The sequence below is a fragment of the Euprymna scolopes genome, chromosome 43, assembly GCF_053919585.1.
Source record: "Euprymna scolopes isolate OS-2025 chromosome 43, ASM5391958v1, whole genome shotgun sequence".
Taxonomy (NCBI): domain Eukaryota; kingdom Metazoa; phylum Mollusca; class Cephalopoda; order Sepiida; family Sepiolidae; genus Euprymna; species Euprymna scolopes.
The window spans coordinates 34805821-34824892 of NC_136524.1; the positions used below are offsets into that span (position 1 = coordinate 34805821).

Genomic DNA, 19072 nt, shown 5'->3' on the forward strand with positions numbered 1-19072 from the left:
TATAGTCAGGTCGAAAGCAGCCCCCAAGCGATGAAATGGAAATGACTACCTGTAGATTCTAATTTATCAATTATAAAATAGCAAATCTAATATTATAATACCAGAAGAAGAAAAAAAAAATACATTTTATGCTACATTAATTCAATTATAACCCATACTATTATTTCTTTTTTACAAATGAGTGAGCGCTTATCAAGGCCAGAAGGCCACTCAAGGATAAGGGTTAATGAATGTAAGGTGGTAGTATAGTAATCATTAATAGTGTAAATTGGGTAGAATTTGATTATTTAAGGGAATGGTTTCAGAAGAAATTATTTACATTAGATTTGAAGGCCGCCATGCTGTACTTGGCCAGGAAGCAGGCCAATAGAACAGTGTTCCACAAGCGGGCAGTTCTAGGAATGAAGCTGTGTTTGTGGAATCTGCATTTAGATTAGGTACAAATAGAGAGTGGCGGAATCTCTTCATATTGGTTGTTGTTAGTCGAGCATTTTTTTGTGAAAGAGATTGGAGCTCAGACAAGCACTTGCCATATAAATAACAATAGAGCAGAGACAGGCTCACAGCGTCTCTTCTGTAGGAAAGAGAAAAGAGCATCACCTACTAGGGTTTGAAGTTGGTATAGGGTGCGCATAACAGCTTTTGCTCAGATTTGGCAACAGTACTCCATCTTAGGACGTTTTCTTTAATTCAAGATGAATAAAAAATTTACAACTTTTGTGTGAGAGTCATATTGAAAATTATGTTTCTGAATTTTTGAGACAAGGCTTATCTTTTTTTTTTTTTTACATGGTAATCACCACTTATCAAGGCCCGGAAGCCATTCGGGGATAAGGGTTATTGTGTGTACAGTAATCAATGGGATAATATCGTAGTAATTGTTAGTAATGGAGATTTGATAAAGTGTCTTACTTAAGGGGGCAGTTTATCAGGAATTTGTTTATGTTGGACTTGAAGACATCCAAGTTGTAGTCAGGTGGGAAACAGGCAAACGGAAGAGAGTTCCACAGGCGTGCACTTCTAAGAAAGAAGCTTTATTCATGGAATCTACGTTTGATTTAGGCGCAGGTAAAGAGTGGTTTTGTGAAAACTTATTTGTATTATTTGGATTCTTCTAAAATTTCTACTAGAATCCATATTAGAATTGTCCGCAAGGACCTGTGGTATAGTGGATAATGTAATTGATAAAATTCAGTTGTAAAGTTACACTCTTATGGAGGTTGAAGGTTCAATCCTCAGTGTGTGTGTGGGGGGGGGCGACACTAAAAAATACAATTGCGAATTACTTAGGACATCTACCCAGTCTACCTTGGCCCTCGGGACAAGATCAAAGTGTAGTATCTGTTCTTCAGATGCTGCAAGCTAGGACTAGCTAGGACTAGCTATGACTAGCAAAGACCAGATGTGGGGGCAGCCCCACGTGCCTGACCTGTGACCAGCTCTCATTTCCCACCTCTCAGGAGCTGGTCCCCTTTTTCCCTTCCCCCTCCCTTCACTCCTCACATTAAAAATCGGCCTTGTGCCTAATTTGCTCGGTGGGGGAGCAAATAAATACCATCTGTTCTTCAGATGCTGCACTTCTATTTCTTGTTCTCTTTCGGTGGAGGAGAAATCCTTCATGACTGAGACAATTTTTATTTTTGTACCTTTTCTCCACGTTAAAAAACGACCCTGGTGTCTAACTCTGTCCCGTGGGGAGGCATAGTAAATAGGTACTTAGGACTTCTACCCAGTCATGACTGACAGAACAAGAGCATGCTATCCCCATGAAATAAAGGGTTCCGTTTGACATTCCGTGCAGATTCACAAGTTCCACAGGAAGATTCCTGAGTTCGCAATATATATCCGAAGGTCGGAGGTTACATCGACCAAAATTTTGTGAAGATAGCAATAAGAGGAGTTATATTGTGAAAGTTTTTTTTAGGATAAATAAACAAATGTTACAAATGTGGATGATTCTATGTGTGTTTTTAAAGTAAATTCATGTTTTATTGGTTTTTACCTTTAACATGAAATTTGATTTTGGAAAATGGGTTTGGAAGAATGTAATTTCCAAATAAAGTGATTATTTTACTACTATCCTTCGGGGCGGGGGATGTAAATAAGTAATAATGAATAAAAAGTAACATGAAGAAAGAGATCAAAGTGAAGTATTTGTTTTGTCCTCGGTCAGATGAGGAGGATGAGAGAAATCCTCTTAGACTGAGGTAATTTTTTATTTTATTTTGTCCCTAATACAGAGTGGACACCTTTTGGATTCCAATAATAGGCTCTTAAAAAAAAAAAAAGTTAACTTATTCGAGTGTTTATTTCATATTTTAAATAATATATAACACTAATACAAATCATTACAAATCTTGGCACTTGTGCAGTTTAACATCTCCAAGCAAATTTAGAAAACCATTCTTATATGGAGGGGGGGATTCGTTAACTCTTTCCTTAGACTGACGGAACTCTCCTAAAGTTAAAAAGTTAATTTGCTTGATGTTAAACTGCACAAATGCCCAAATATTTTTAAAAGATAAAATTCGTCTTTATTTAAAATAATAACAAAACAAAAAGCTTGGTATATAATTTAAATGTTTAAATAAATCGTTTTATATATATATATATATATATATATATATATATATATATATATATATATATATATATATATATATATATGCCCTTTGTACAGGAAATTTTACAATAATGTTAAATAAATAAAACGGTTATAAGACTACCCTCTGCTAGCTTATATCTGGGAGTATTCTAATTATTATTGGATTGTTTTCATTAAAAATATTTAAAAATAAAGGAAACCAGTAAAATAGAAATGAAATCTCAAGAAAATAAATCCCTCTCCAAAAAAAGTGAGGGAGGTATATTTAAGATTTATGTGGAAAGTATTTCGATGATTGGAATTACCGGTGAAGATATTAAAGATTTTTCGCACACATTGTTATTTTAAACCCTTCAACAATTTTTTTTTTTTTTTTTTACATATACACAAACGGTCTCTTGGTTTTTTTTAAATAGTCATTCCCCCCCCTCTTAACTTAAATATTTAAAGTAAAATGTCTATATTATTCAAATCTTTGCTTCATGAACGTATTTGATATTAATTTATAACTAATTTAGTTCTGTTAAATAGGCGCATCGCATAAATGGTTGTGAATAATGTAGAGGTTTTTAATTCTCATATTTCTATTTTAATTTACATAGGAAAACAAGCTTTAAAAATTGTATTATTTTGTTTATTTTTTAATACACAAAATTTCCTTTTTTTTTAAAGAAAAGGCCTTTATTTCATATATAGACAATTATCGCGTAAAATATAATTTATATAACAGATCTTTAGCTCTTAAAACGAAGTTAATTCTTAAAAATAAAAAGATGGCCATAAAATCGGTGATCATATTTGAATGCATTGTCTTACAGAAACTGCACCCCGATTTAACATCCAGGAGAGGGGATATAAAAAGGGGAGGAATAGTCGAAACTTTAATCGGAAGGAGCTCGAAAATAAATCCGTTTTAAAAGAAATTGGTAAATAATACGCTTTAAACAACATTTCACGCACAAACACGGAGATAATATATTGTTAGATATTTATTCATAACACAATACGGATATCAAAAAAAAAAAAAAAAAAGAGGAACAATCGGATGGATGACACAAATATGAATTTAATGGGCACAAGCGTGAAAACAAGTTTATTAAATCAATTTAAAAAAAAAATAACAATGTTTTTTTAATCAAATTGGTCAATCTTTTTCATAGATTTATCATCGGTGTGGCCTAAAAGCGAGCAGCGGCAGTAATAGAAGTATTTCTGCCAGTTTTGACAAAAATAGAAAAAAAAAAATCACAATTTTGTAGCCATTTTTCCCCAACTTCGTGATATTCAATTTTGCATTCGTCTGGTTTTCACTGCTCCTACGTATAAGAGAGAAAAAAAATCACAAGTATATAAACGTATTTATATAAGTATGAATCAGTACGATAATTAAAGGGGGAGGGGAAAGAGGATTTTCTTTTGGTTTAAAATAAATAAATAAAGGGTTTAAGGAGACGGCATTATTTGCGCTAAACGAAAAGATTATTCTAGGACCTTTTTTTTTCTTCAACCAATAAAGGAATATAGGAAAGGAAAAATATGAGATATACTGAAGGAGGAAGAGAAAGGAAGAAAGAGAAGGAGAGAAAAATAAGATGGTGAGATGATGTCCTGAAAAATTGATAAAATATTGTGTAATTTGAGGCATGAAAACAGATCTACTGCTATAACTGCTGCTGGGTCGCGGTCGCCGTCGCCGCCTGCTGAGCCATTAGCAGCCAAAAAAAAAAAAAAAAAAAGCCCCCGACGACGATTGACCAATGGTTACAAGCGAACGATTCGTTATTCGGACGTCTTCGGTATTGTCCGTGATGAACTCAGTCATGTGTAGTTTACGACAACCAACCAATCAGAAGCGAGTGCGCTAGTCACATGGGGATACGAATATATGAATAATTATTCTCCGTAAAACGAGTTCGAACTCGGAACTTTCCGTTGTTTTCTGACAAGCTGAAAGTTTTCATCAACAGCGGCCATCTTGCGTTAATTTCAGGTGATCGGAACATTTTAGAATTCTCACAGAAAACGATTTTTAAATTCGGCGACTTTGTACTTCTGATCGCCAGGAAGATAGATACTATCTCAAAGTAGGATTTTGCTTCGGATATAGATATATTTTTTTTAGATTCATTGTGACTTTAGAACATAATGAATCGCATATCATCGGCTTTGTGCCCGAAGATTTATACCGAGTAAACCATGAAGGGATTGAATTTTAGTCCCTGAAAATTATGATCATCGCTAACGGAGTCATGGCTGTAAACGGGTTTGCAGCCTCTAAACCGCCATTGCATTTAAAGGATTATTATACGGAACGAAAAGCTTGAGATTGTTGCAAAAGTGGAAGTGCTTTAGTTAACATCTATACAGGGGAGTTATAACATGGCCGACCCCCAGCTTGTCGAAGGCCCTCCTCCAGCCAAGAGGCCAAAGCTTGCGTCACCTGCTCTTCCAAATGATAGCGGAGGTATGTGACTTTTTAAGAGTTTTTTTTTTTTCCCCCCATTATATTTTAATAATCTAACGCTCTTTTATACTTCCTTTATTCTGTGGTTTAGTAATCCTGTGTATTTTCTTTACTGTATTATAAGCAGACGTTGTATACGAATACTGCTGACTACATGCGAGTGCTTATGTGTTTTTGTTTGTCAAATCTCTTTCTTCTTATACTCGCTGTTTTTGTTATTATTCATGCCGTCCCTATATTTACGTGATGTTACTCCACATATTTACCTTTTATATACATATATTTATACCTATTTTCCCCCTTATTGTTTATAAATTAAAAAGATATATATATATGTACATATTTTCAAAAATTTAAAAAAAAAAAAAAAAAAATGAGGTTTCATTTTTTTTTTTTTCCTTAGAAAATAGGAAAAGAGAAAAAAAAAATGAAAGTCAACCCTGGCACTGCTCAGTGCCTTCCACTTAGAAGTATACAACTGTCGTCGATCGACTAAATTCATTTATTTAAAGAGGGTTATGTTTAAACTCGAAAATTTAAAACAAAACAACAACAAAAAAGACGTTTATTTTTAATTTAATTTTTTTTCTTTCAATTACTGTACATATATATTTTAAACATTACTTTTTTATATATTTCTATTTTATTTTTAGATGCTTTTACGGAGTTCGATTTGAACGAAGAGTTACCAGATGAGTTAATTAGTACCAATAATTCTGCAAACGATGGGTCCCACAATGGAACGAATGATTCGTCTCAAGTTCAGTCCGGTCAAGAATCGACGGCAACATCACAGCAAAGGCACCCATCATCTCATCAACAGTTATCTCATCTACTTCAACCCACTCCTGTCTCTACCCATTCGGGTGGTAATAGTATTTCGAGCCCACACAGCTCCCAAAACCAGGGGCCTACAACCGCCGGACCACAACCACCCTCCAGTAACAGACAAATAATCTCCAACATTAACTCCAATGTTGGAATCAACAACACTGTGAAAAGTCCATTGTCTACGAATCTTTCTTCCCCTCCTCATGGATCGGTCAGTAAGACGGGAGGGACACCGTCGCCCCATGTTGTCAGTCCTGACATGCCACTGACCAGTAGTACTAGTAGCTCATCTTTTTCATCGTCTACTGTCGGGATTACTGGAGGTGGTGCCACTGGTGCTGGTACCGGCAGTGGAGGTAATGGAGGCAACACCCACCTAGGAGGAGGACCTTCCTCAGGAGTTGCCCTTAAATCGGTGTCCTCTCAGTCGGCACTAACCCAAAGTACTCAGAGCATTTCGCAAACTCCTCACAACAGTCATATTTTAAACGGACCACACTACTCGCCTATGAGTGCCCCAGGCCCTGCTGCCAGGGAACCACCCCCTAACCTGACCGCCGGAGGTCTTTCCATACCCCCAAATAATGTTATGGGTCCCACTATGAGTGCACAAATACAACTACCGACCCATTCCGTCAGTGCTGGTCACCCAGCACTGACCGCGGCGGCTGGAGCAGGTGGAGCAGGAGGACCACCGGCTCCCCAGACCCCCATGATCAAGGTATCTACATTTTTATATATATAGATATATATATAAATATACATGGCCATGTTACTTATGCAGAATACGGATTGTGTTATTTTTAGACAGGGTTTTAAGTTAAGTTCTATTTTTATGGTGAAAGTACAGAATAGTTAACAATACCCCCTTTTCTTCATGTTAAGAATGTTTCTAAATAACAACGTTGTTATTTCAGCACGGTCCGTGTTCTGCATTAGTACCCTAGCTATTACTATAGTACGCTTACATTATTATAAGATATATTACGTATTTTTTTGTTTGTTCGTTTGTTTCAGTATTTACACCAATAGTGCTCAATAGAATGGTTATAGAGTTGAATAGTAGATGTAAATATACTTAGTAGCTGAGTGAAACGTTTATGTTTTATCCTCGAAGGAACGTGTCGGGCTAATATATTTAGTGGATATTGTACAGTATTTTGATCATCCGTGTGTTTCACAGAAATTCACTCTCAGTTATTTAGGTGGTTTTACCTCAAAACAATTCCTGAACCCAGAGTCATCATTTGATGAAGGTGTTTTGGAGACAATTGCTACAATGCTACACTTATTGTAATTGTACACTTAATGTATTGTGCGTGTATGTATGTATATATATATATATATATATATATATATATATATATATATATTGCTCCTCTTAACATTGTTGAGCTTTCTATATTTTGATAAGTTTGCTTTGTTAAAGATATATTCTTTTATTTATTTATATATTTATTTATATATATATATATATATATATATTAAATATAAAAGAGGTGTAGCTTAATGTTTCTGGGTACTTCTACAGAATTTGAACTAAACTGTTCTCTTGTTGAAATATAAACCCTACGTTTTAGATTTCATTCGGTTCAAATTCTGAAGAAGCCCTATCTATATGTGTGTTATATCAATCACATCCATTGTTCAGCGGTTGTTTTTCTAAAAAGTTATTCTGTCTTCAGTTCCCACCCACCCCTAAAAACTGAATATATCAGAATTTAAATTTATCGCAAGCTTAACATTTCATAAATCCTTAAAGATGTTAATATTTCTTTTATAAAATAAAACTCGCTCGACTCAACAGAAACTGTATGCGGTTTTCTCTTCCGATATTCTTTTAATACTGATATTCACTTGTAAACAGCCTTCACTTTGCACACCCTCCCGAGCACTTGTCGATTTTTTTCCCCACAAATAAAATTAGATTTTAATAATAAAAAAATACTAGTTGTAAATAACTAATTTCTCTATATTAATTTTAGATTTGAAAATTGTTTTAGTGATTATTTTTGTTTTGTAAACTAAGACTCCATGTGTCATTCAATATATATATATATATATATTAATTTTAAAATCTTATCTGAAAATAAGACTGAGTGTTATTTAACATCAACAAATGACAAATTCATAATTTTGGAGATTTTTTTTTTTTTTAATGCATGAAAATATCTCTTAAAATACTATTTTTTTTTTTATGACGTCGTACAAACTTGTGTGTGAACAGACGTAGACTTATTTCCTATTAGAAGAAAAACATTAACAAAAACAAGAAACAAGTTATTTTAAAATCCATTTTATATTTAATGTTTTGCTTTTAACATAACAAATTATAAGAATTGTTATTAGTTTAATATTTTCTTTGCTCGTTCAAAATCGAATATTTCTCTCCCATTTTGATAAAGTTTAATTTTACGGAGATTCGTTTTATGAAAAATAAATCGAGATTTCTATTTTTGTGGTTAGGAGATATAATAATAATAAAAAAAAAAACAGTTGAGTTTTATGTAATTTCTTTTTCGCAACACATTTTCGTCTAAAAATGTTATAAATGATCGTAAAATTTATTTATTAAAAGATTTTTAAAAAAATATTTGTTTCACTTTTTAAAAAATGTTATTAAAATTGATAAATTGTTTATTTAAAAAAAAAAAAAAAAACTAATTGAACGAATTATGAGTTTTCAATATTTGATATCGTTTCCATTTTTTAAATTTTTTTTTTTATCCTAAAACATTTTATACCTTTTTTTTTAAATTTACAAATTTAAAAACTTTTGGATTTCCTCCACAAAATAAACAAAAAAAAAAAAAATCAGTTTGTCTTATGTTTTTAACAAAAATAAAATCCTTCGAAAACCGATTCGAATCGTTTCATATTTTATGACGGAAGATTTTCTTGAATTTTTAAAAAAAATAACTTTAATTCCTATCAAAATTTATTTTCCGACTTCTGAATTTTTTTAAATTTTTAATATGAATTTGTCAGATTGTTCTGAATAAAATAGAAATAATAATTTACCTTGTATTAAAATAAATATTTGAATTTTCATTAAAGTCAACGTTAGAGCTAGTTTGGAACGTTTTCCGATATGAAACATTTTTTTCATGGCTTTCGCCATTTCTCATCATCGTTTGGAGAATTTCGTTCTTGTTAGAAATTTATAAATATTGAAGATATCGAGGGGGAAAAAACAATAACCATGAGAAATTAAAAACGTCTTTCCTGTTTATAATTCAATTATTTCATTCGTTTTACTATTGCGATCTTATATATATGTATATTTCGCATTTCAAATTCCTTCGGAATAGGAAAAAAAAGCTGCCTTCGAATTTGTCGGAGAATTACGTTTCCTTCCTCACAAGAACATTCTAATTACCACTTTTAAAAATTTATATTTAATTATTTAAATAACGTTTAAACTTAACTTTAACTTAAAAAAATATAAATATTATTTTTCTTGTAGTTTAGTTTTTAACCAGATTTAAAATTAAGAGAATTTCTATGTAGTACTCATATATTTAATTCTTTGGCAAATTCGTTTTTTCTTTTCCTTCTAAAATTGTTTCTCTCATAGGATTTGTATATCAACATTACAGACGAATAATAATACTCTCTATTTTTCTTATATTAAATTAATAATTCTCATGTTGGAATTCGATTTTTTTAATTGAAAATTTGTAGTTTTTGTAATGACCACTATTAAATATTTGTAATTTACAAGGATTTCTCTTTTTTCATTTTTATCGTTCTTTATTTTCGACTGTTATATATATATATATATATATATATATATATATATATATATATATATATATATATATATATATTTCATCAAAAAGGGAGTCGAAACATGGATTAAAGTGCATCCTCACTGAGTAAATCCTAATATTATGGCTGCTTCGTTTTTCATTGTTTAACAACTTCCTTATTCCACAATGAAGCCGATCATCTTTTTTTTTTTTTTTTTTTTTTACACGCTTTTCTTTGTCTTATTAGCTACGTTCCTTGTACGAAACGAATATTCATATAACAAAATGAACAAACCATTCCTTCTCCTTATTAATATTATTATTTTAATAAATAAAAGTAATTCCTTTTCTGCAAGAGCATGTCTACTAAAAGACCGAATATTCATTTTTTTTTTTTTTTTTTAAAGAGGGGGGATCCGGGGTGATCCCTTCGCAAAGTTTAATATTCTGTGCTCGTTCTATACCAATCTAGAAATACGGAATTTAAGCTGTAGTTATCGTTTACGTTATTAATGGTTATTATTGGCGATTGTTCTGATTGATTTATAAATTTTTCTATATTTAAAAAAAAAAAAAAAACTGAGAAAAGGGCCAAAAATGCATTGTGTATGATGTCATTAGTAACCAAATCGCTTATTATTCGCTAGTCTCAAGAATTCATTCTGTTCTCCCTCTATCTATATCTATCTCCATGCTTTGTTAAAAAAAAAAAAAAAGGCCTCTGATCGTTTAATAAAATTATATTAATTTTTGCTTTATATAATTTATTAGCTTTTTTTTATTTTTTTATTATTTGGTTTTATATACATTTTATTTCTGAGTACTAGTTTTATTTAGATGATTTTTACAGACCATTACTTAAAAACAAAAACAAAACCTTTTACATTTTATTTCGTAAATGTCCACTTTAAGAATAAAATTTATGTAAAAAATTACATACTTATTTGTGTGTGTGTGTGTGTGTGTGTGTGTGTGTGTGTGTGTATATATATATATATATATATATATATGACTTATAAAAAATAGATCAAATTTTGTCTTTGTGTTTTTATTTGCGGTTTTGTTTTAATATTTTCAAGATACATTTTAAACCCTAAAAATGCTGCGGAAGAGAATCGCGTGTAAGAGGGGGGAAAAACTAAATCTATTTCATTTTCGCGTTAAAAAAAAGATTTTAAAGATAAAAAAAAAAAAAAATTTGAAATAAATCAGCAGATTAAAGATTGACTTTTCTGTTTTACTTGTTAACTGATTTCTAAATTTGAATATTCTGTTTTTAAAATAAGTCTGAAATATTACATTTCCGTGTTTTTATTTCGTACAAATTCAAATTTGTTAACTTAAAACGAATTATTGGGTTGCATTTTAACTGTTGGTGTATCTGAAGTTGGTAATAATTGAATAATAAATTATAATTTTACTTATTCGGATGTAAATAAAGATTACTCAATTTGAATGTGATAAATTTTTTTTTTTTTTTTTTTTTTGTTAGTATTGGAAACAATATTGAAATCGTAATTCTGCTTTCAACTCCCAAAAAGCTTGATAATTCGAAAAAAAAAATCATTTCTAAATATTCTTTAAAATCAGAAACTCATATCAATTATTCGTTTTTTTGTCACGTTTTTTCACTTTCATTTTCAATCTTTTTCTTTTATTTATCTCCAAAAATTCAATTCTATCTTTAATGTTCATGAAAAATTAAAACATTCTCCACTTTCAGGAGTTCAAAATAAAAATTATGATGCTAGTATTTATGAAGAAAACTCTTATGATTGTATCGTAATTTATATATTTTTGAACTTATTACTTTTAGTAAATAAACATTATTTACCATAATTACTCGTGAGATATTATTCTAGCTGTCAGTTTATTCCATCATTTGCGAGATTATAAAGCACATATTGTTATCTATATTCCCTTTTAGTTCCTTTCGTATAAAATTATTTTAAATTGTATTTCTAGACTGGAAAAATTCTTTCCTCTACCATATATATATATATATATATATATATATATATATATGTCTTTGACATTTAGGTTTCATACTTTTTTATTAGGAGTAAAGTGTAGTATTTGTTCTGATACTGCACTTCATTTTTTTCCTGTTCTCATCCAGTAAGAGAGAAGTCTTTCTAGATTGAGGCAATTCAAAATTTGTAAAAAAAAAAAAAAAAAATTCTCCCAATCCGATGTCCTCGCATAAAACCCCCAGCCTTGTGTCTCTAACTCTGCCTTCGTGGGGAGGCAGGTAAATACTGACTATTGGGATCAAAGTGTAGTACCTGTGCTGATAGAGGAAGAGAAATCCTTCTCATTGATGAAATTTTAATTTTTGTCACAATCCAACCCTTTTGGGGGACTAGATTTTCCTCACATTAAAACCTAACCATTTACCGAACTCTGTTCTCGTGGGGAGGCAACTATATAAGAATTTGTTATTAAATATTAAGAATATTTTTGTATCACACCTAATATCTATTTCAAATAGTGCAAATTCATCTGGATTTGTTTTTTCAGATATTCTTTCAATTTTTTGTTTACTTGACCCTCCCTTTTTCGTGTATGTAAATTTATTTTGAAAGCTTTTTTTCTTTTTTGTAATATATCGTCATGTGTATTTTTATAGTTATAGACACATTTTAATTTATATAAATTTTTCGCGTTAATTTAAAAATGAAAATTTCGATACATTTAAACATATTAAGAATGTTATATTAACGATTAAGTTAAACTTTGTTTTACACAAATTTAAACGTCATTTTTACACGTCAAGTTCTGAAGTCGTTTTTGTTAATTTTAATCTTATGGTTTCCTTTTTGGAACAAATATGTTATTTTCATTTAAATAAAATTTACACCTCGGCAACTAGTCTAGTAATACAAGCATAAATTATCTTATATTGCTTATATTGTAATTGATGTCCATATTTTTTCTTCGTGTTTTCTGTGAAACAAAGGCAAACACCTGTTCAGGTGACACTAATCAACAGAATTGGCAATAATGATCAAAATTCTTCTTTTCAAAATTTTTTGCTATTTTTTTTTTAATTTATCTTGTTTGCTTTTTTTTTATTTTTCTCTTTAACTATTTTCGGATTTTGTTACTAAGCCTATTCTGTCAAATGCTGAACATGATTTCTGTCTGATACCAAAAATCGACGAGCTATTTTTATTTTTTCGTCGATATCACCTTACGTGTTTCGAATTTGTGCCTTTGGTTATTGTCTTGTAAATTTATGAGAAATTGTTATAGCTGCAGGAAATTAAATAAATATGCTTCTGAATTAGCTAATTACATGATATTACTAACAAATCAGTTTCTAAAAATGCTAGCACTGAATGTTATTTAACTAATAGGAAGTCGGGTTCCTAAAAACCCTAATTGCATGGTTACGTATACCACCTCTATCTAAATGCTTTGGTTTTGATAAAAGCTGGGATTTATTTCATTACTAATATCCCCCCCCCAAAAAAAAAAATAAAAAGAATAAAAATAAAGTGTTCTATTTAAATGATTTCTCAAGTCCATAAATAGATTGTATAAAATGTTTTTAAAAAAACAAAAAATTTACGTTGAAAAATTCGTTTATTAGAATATTGATGCTGGATTTGGATGACAACTGCTATTGAATAAGTTTTTTTTTTATGCACAAATGTAGTTATCGTCGATTTTGATTAAGTTTTTGTAAATTCACTTTTTACTCAAAAATGCATGTGTGTCTGTATGTGGTTTGTGTTTGTATAAATAAGAGCTTATGTCTATATTTACTGTGCTCCACTCTCACACATATCGGCACACAACTTCAAGTGTATTTATATGCAGATGTAGTGTGAATTTAAACTTTTGCTGTTAGTCTTGGCTCTATAAAAATAGTGACTGTTCTTCAATTCTTTATTGTTGCTTTTACAGAATAATTGATTATAGATAATTTTGAACCCACAATTGTGGAAAAGGGTTCTGTTTGCAATTCATGGCAGAAGGACAAATAAAAATATTTTAGACTTCTCCAGTATCATTAGGAGGATGGTAGAAAAGTTCAAGAAAAGAACTGATGGATTCCTGACTCAACTACGAGGTCACATCAAAGAGAAAAATGTATGATCGATGATTTTAATGCTCTCAGAATGTTCATTGTTGACGTTTAGGAAATTTTATATGATAAGCCTAACAAGGCCCTTGCAAGAAAGGAAGGCATAGATGATAAAACTCATGAGGCTGGTTGTACACATTTAAACAAGATGAAGAAAAACATTTTTTTTTTATGCAAGAAAAACAACTAAAGCATGCACAGATGCTGATCAACAAGTTGAAACGCTTAGTTGATCCAGAAAAAACTTTTGTCAAGGCCAGAAGATCAACAAACCTACTGCCTCATCCAAAGATGTGCCTAGAGTTCTGTAGAGTTTCCAGCCACAACCATGATCTTCAGTGATCTTGCATTATCCCACTTATTTTTATTTATTTTTACTGAATGCTCCAGGTTGAACACGGATGACTATATCAGTTTTCCAAGTTATACTGTGAGACCTTGAATCGACAAGGTAGGTTATACATGTGCCAACTAGACTCGGCACCCTGGGAAATTCAGGCATGTCTGCCAGAATTTCTTGATCACATTTCGTCTGATATCTAGTCGCTATCATTCCAGTAATTATAGGAGCAACCAAACTCATGAAAAAGAATTGTAAAAACTATTTCTCAAGTATACCTGGTGAACCAAGTGTAAGAGAGCTAAAAATAATTGCACAATAAAGTTTCTTTTTACCTGACTGCAATCCTGTTGACTTTGTGGGTGTGCGATGGAACAAGGCATTAGCAGATCCTGCTGCAGCACAAAGAATGAGCTAAAGGCAAAGCTGACTAGCCTAAAGCTGCCTCAAATCATCTATCACGAAAGCATAATTTATGAAGTGAAATCTCCGATAAATTGATTAGTTTAATGAATAAATCTTTAAAAAAAAATCAAACCACTGTTATTTGCCTCCCGCTCTATACAGTGATGTTGAAAGCAAATATTATCCAACCCTGTGTGTGTATATCTGTGTATGTATCTTAATATATATTACATCTATTTTGTGTTTTTTTTTTTTTTTTTTTGTTTCTTTTATCAGACTGGTCAGCAAGGAACAACTGGTCAGCAACCTCCAAATGCAGATCCTGAAAAACGGAAACTCATCCAGCAGCAACTTGTTTTACTTCTTCACGCTCACAAATGCCAAAGGCGAGAACAAGTGAATGGTGAAGTCGCTTCATGTATTCTTCCGCATTGTAGAACGATGAAGAGTGTTCTTAACCATATGACAACTTGTAATGCAGGAAAATCTTGTCAAGGTACGTGTTATAACATTTATAAACTATTTGGAGTATTCATCTGCAGATAGGCTATTAACCATATTCTTAGCAAAAAATGAAGCAAAGTAAAGGAAGAAATGATTAAAATCATAAAACTTCACACCTCTTTTAAGAGCCATTCAGTGCATGCTAGCATGTAAAACGGATGTCAAACCAAATATAATGATGAAAGGGTTCATGTCTCTACCAAGTTTTTCGTCTTTAGTGATTAGAGCAAGTTTTGTCACTTGATTTTCTTTTGAAAATTAACTTTCATTGCAAAATTGACTTTGTGTGATAAATAAAAAAAAAAACTGATGGCAAAAATTAGATTCCTAATTCAGGAATTTTAATTTCAAAGCTTGCATGCAGAAATTCCTTATTCCTGCAGGATTTTGCTGATGAATTGACTTCAAAATTAATGTCGTCAAAATTCGTTTGTCATGATTAATCTATGTTTTTTCTTTTTCTTTTCTTTTTTTTTTTAGTTGCTCACTGTGCATCATCTCGCCAGATAATCACTCACTGGAAGAATTGTACACGAAATGACTGCCCCGTTTGTTTACCATTGAAGCACGTGTCTGATAAGCGAACACCTGGAGGTAAACTTTTATTTCATAATTATGTAAGATAAATAATGATTTTAAAAAAAAATTACAATTAACAGCTAAAGTGTTCATATATTCATGAAGTATTTGGATTTAATTGAGAATTTGTATATCTGTCCCTTCCCCACTCAAAAAAAGACTATTTAAAGCAAGTTTGAATTTCTGTATTTGTAACTTTACTATTTATCTAATAGATATTAATTAATCTACTTTTGTGCTTTTATTTTTAAATATGTCTTGTTATCTAGAATTATGATACAGATCAATCTGATAGCGGCTTGGTTGCTGTCTGGCTGGGGTATGGTTCTTTTCAGTTTTAGGAGGTCACCCTCCCAGGCTTTATCTTCTTTATGTGAAGGAGGTTAGTTTCAGGCTAACTACTTGAGATGTCCCTATTGTGAACGGCTGACAGGGCTACCTGTGCAATTTATGTAAGCCAAAGTGCACTTATCCTAGTCCGCTGTCTTCTAAAAACTATATTTGGTCTTGAGTCTAACTTCCTGAGAAGGTAAATAATATCTCAGTATCAGCTATCTCTGTTTGTCTTGTTGATCTGAAGTGTGAAATAAAAAAAAAATTTTTGCAGATTGAGATATCTTAAGAATATCTATTTGTTTTACATGCATAACTGATACGTTTGCTGTTTTGTTTATTTATTCCAATATATATATTGTGTTATACATAATAGATCTTCTTTTAAGCGAAATCAGTCAGATTCTCAGTTTGTCATTAATGTTCTCTCCTACAAAATCAATATTTCCTTCTGAATCAATTTTAGAAATTATCAGTTTATGCCCCTTGCATTATACACAAAATATTAAATTTTAATTGATTTCACCCTAGTCTATTCGGCTCATTAATTTTTTTTCAGTAACAGACACTTCCTGAGATTCATCGTTATCTTTTATTAAATTCTGTTTGTTAAAATTGCAAATGGTGTTATAATTCACTGCACAATATACTTTCATTAATGTAAACATTAACCTTTCCTTGATATATATATATATATATATATATATACGAGATATAAAGTTATAGTTTCTTAGTTGCCTAAATTTTTATAAGCAGTTCAAAGACACAGTTTCTGTTAGTAATGTGTATGATATATACTAATGTATGTATAATGCAGACCTCTGTCGGTTAGGGTCAACCTTGGATGACGTATTTTTAGCCTAATTGTCCTGGTTGCTTGCTCAGCTGGAGAAATGCAGCTTGTTGCTGAAGAGATCAATATGGGAATTGCAATCTGCCGATAAGGTTATGTGGTACGGTACGTGCACTATTGGCAGTAGTGTTCTCCTTTCTGTATGCACGTTTCTCTGCAGTAGCGTTCATCAGCTTCTCCTGTTTTCAGATGTTGGTTCAAGATTCCTGTTCATTTTGAACAGCCATGACACACTCTCAGGAATCCGATGGTGATGTTGCTTGCCTCACAATATTGTGTCCAAGTTAACAGCCAGTGAACCTCTTCCCAGATGCAACTTATCCATACATCTCTTTATGCGATAGACATGGCCCAACCAGCACAATCTGCTTTGCCTGAGGAGAGTGTACATGCTATAATACCAAAGATGCAGCAGAGGTTTTATTGATGCAAGGTGTCAAATTACTGCTCCTGTATAGTATAGATGGGTGTACAATGCTGCTGTACAACAGTGTGCTGATGACACAGGTCCTGTGCACGTCCATCTTAGTGTTCACTGTCAATTTTGAGTTCTCCCAACTTCTGGATGTGAAAAAAAGATAGCATCATAATTTTTATGCCGATACTCTTGTCAAAGGAGAGGGTGTCATAGTGGGACCAAAATATGTGAGCCGGTGAACAAGTTCATACACATCAATCATGATGCCAAATAGTACCTTGTCTTGTCCCAGGATGTTTTTATGTAAGCCTAAAATCTTTTGCAGACGCATGAAAAGCCATCCATCAGTTCCTACTGGGTGTGCATCACAACTACGTCCTCAGCAAGCAGCAGGTCTCTGATGAGAGCCATGTGCACATTTGTTCTAAGGAAAACAATGTTGAATAGCCAACCATCTGATCTGGTTGCAATACCAAAGGCATATGTTAAGAAGATGCGAAGAAGATCCCGAAGAGTGTTGGAGCAAAAACATAGCCTTGCTTAACTTTGCTCCAAATGCATAAGGAATTGAAGGACCTCCTGCAGCACAGGATTGTCCCTTTCGAGTTGATGTGGAAGGATTCTATCATGCACTGCAGCTTTTGTACACAGCCAATTCTTAAGAGGATCTTGTATAGGCTGTAGCTGCTGGCAAGATAAAATGCCTTGTTGATGTCTATGAAGGCGACATAAAGGAGCATCTCGTGTCCGTCTGCTGGAATATGCATTGTGATTTTGGGTACACGTTTTATCTGTTCTCCTTTCTCCGCAAACAGATCAGGATGGCACAAACTAAAACTGCCAGCAATGCTGAGGAGAAATCTAATTCTATAGTTGTTATAATCGCTTTTCTCACCCTTACTCTTGCATAGGGTAATGATCTTGGTGTTTCCTATGTCTTGTGGTATGACTTTGTGTAGCAGAAGCAGAAGAGTAGTCTTACAGTGCTTGATCAAGTCTGGGGGATTCTGATTACTTATTCAGCTTCCCTATAGTTAGCATTGTATCCATCTTATCTGTAGTTGGTAGATACTCAATAGTGTCAAAAAATTGAGGGGGTGGGTGGCACAATGCTATATCTGGAGTAGAGATCAAATTGCGATCCACTCCTCTCTCCACCTGAGCCCTGCCTATGATCACTTCTCAAATAGAGGATTTAGGAGAGTTACCTTGTTCTGGATTGGTCTAAGTGCTTTTTTTATGCCATCATACATCCTTCTGATGTTGTTTATATTGATGATTGAATGTTTTTGAGCTCCAGTACTTGTTGATGCATGATGCAGTACCTGGCAGTCCAGTACTTGTTGGTGCAATACCTGGCAGTCTGTTATCCCTAAGAGTTTGCCAGTTTGTCTCGCTTTGCGACTATTCAGCAAGGCCAGCATGCTTGGCTTCAATGATGGGCGTCATTTTGGTAGACTTGGCCACAAACCAATTGTGATACTTGGAGGTTTTCTTCCCATTAGTTTCCCATTTCTCCAGGCTGTAAGGAACATAACTCCCTCTCAAAAGTTTCTGAAAATACTGCCACAAGTTTTGGTTAGGCATGTGATATATATATATATATACACTTGTATATTACTATATGGATATAAATATAAAGTAAAATTGTGTCAAAGCTGATGTATGCCTTCTCAGCATTATATCAAATAAAATATAGACATTTTAAAAATGAAAGAAAATTATTCTTTTAACAGTTACAGGTAGAGAATTAATTGAAGAGATTGACAGACATATTAAAATGCCAAAAGTGGATATGTAAAGGAAGAACAGAAGGGAGGATAGAGAGAAAAGCTAAAAAAAAAAAATTATGCACACATTTTTACTTGTCTTTTGTTGTCCATGCTCTCAGGCAA

The 19072-nt window shown here is 32.3% G+C and overlaps 1 protein-coding gene across 4 annotated transcripts in view; it reads left to right on the forward strand.

Moving 5' to 3' along the window:
* The first annotated feature begins 4097 nt into the window (after positions 1-4097).
* The window catches only part of LOC145268279 (histone lysine acetyltransferase CREBBP-like), a 107519-nt gene continuing 92544 nt past the window's right edge, over positions 4098-19072 (forward strand). For all 4 annotated transcript variants that reach the window (XM_080123671.1, XM_080123673.1, XM_080123672.1 and 1 more), the window contains exons 1-4: positions 4098-5069; positions 5723-6621; positions 14767-14986; positions 15475-15588. In XM_080123671.1, the coding sequence (XP_079979797.1) occupies positions 4985-5069; positions 5723-6621; positions 14767-14986; positions 15475-15588 (1318 nt within the window). In that variant the 5' untranslated portion in view covers positions 4098-4984. The remainder of the gene's footprint in view (positions 5070-5722; positions 6622-14766; positions 14987-15474; positions 15589-19072) is intronic.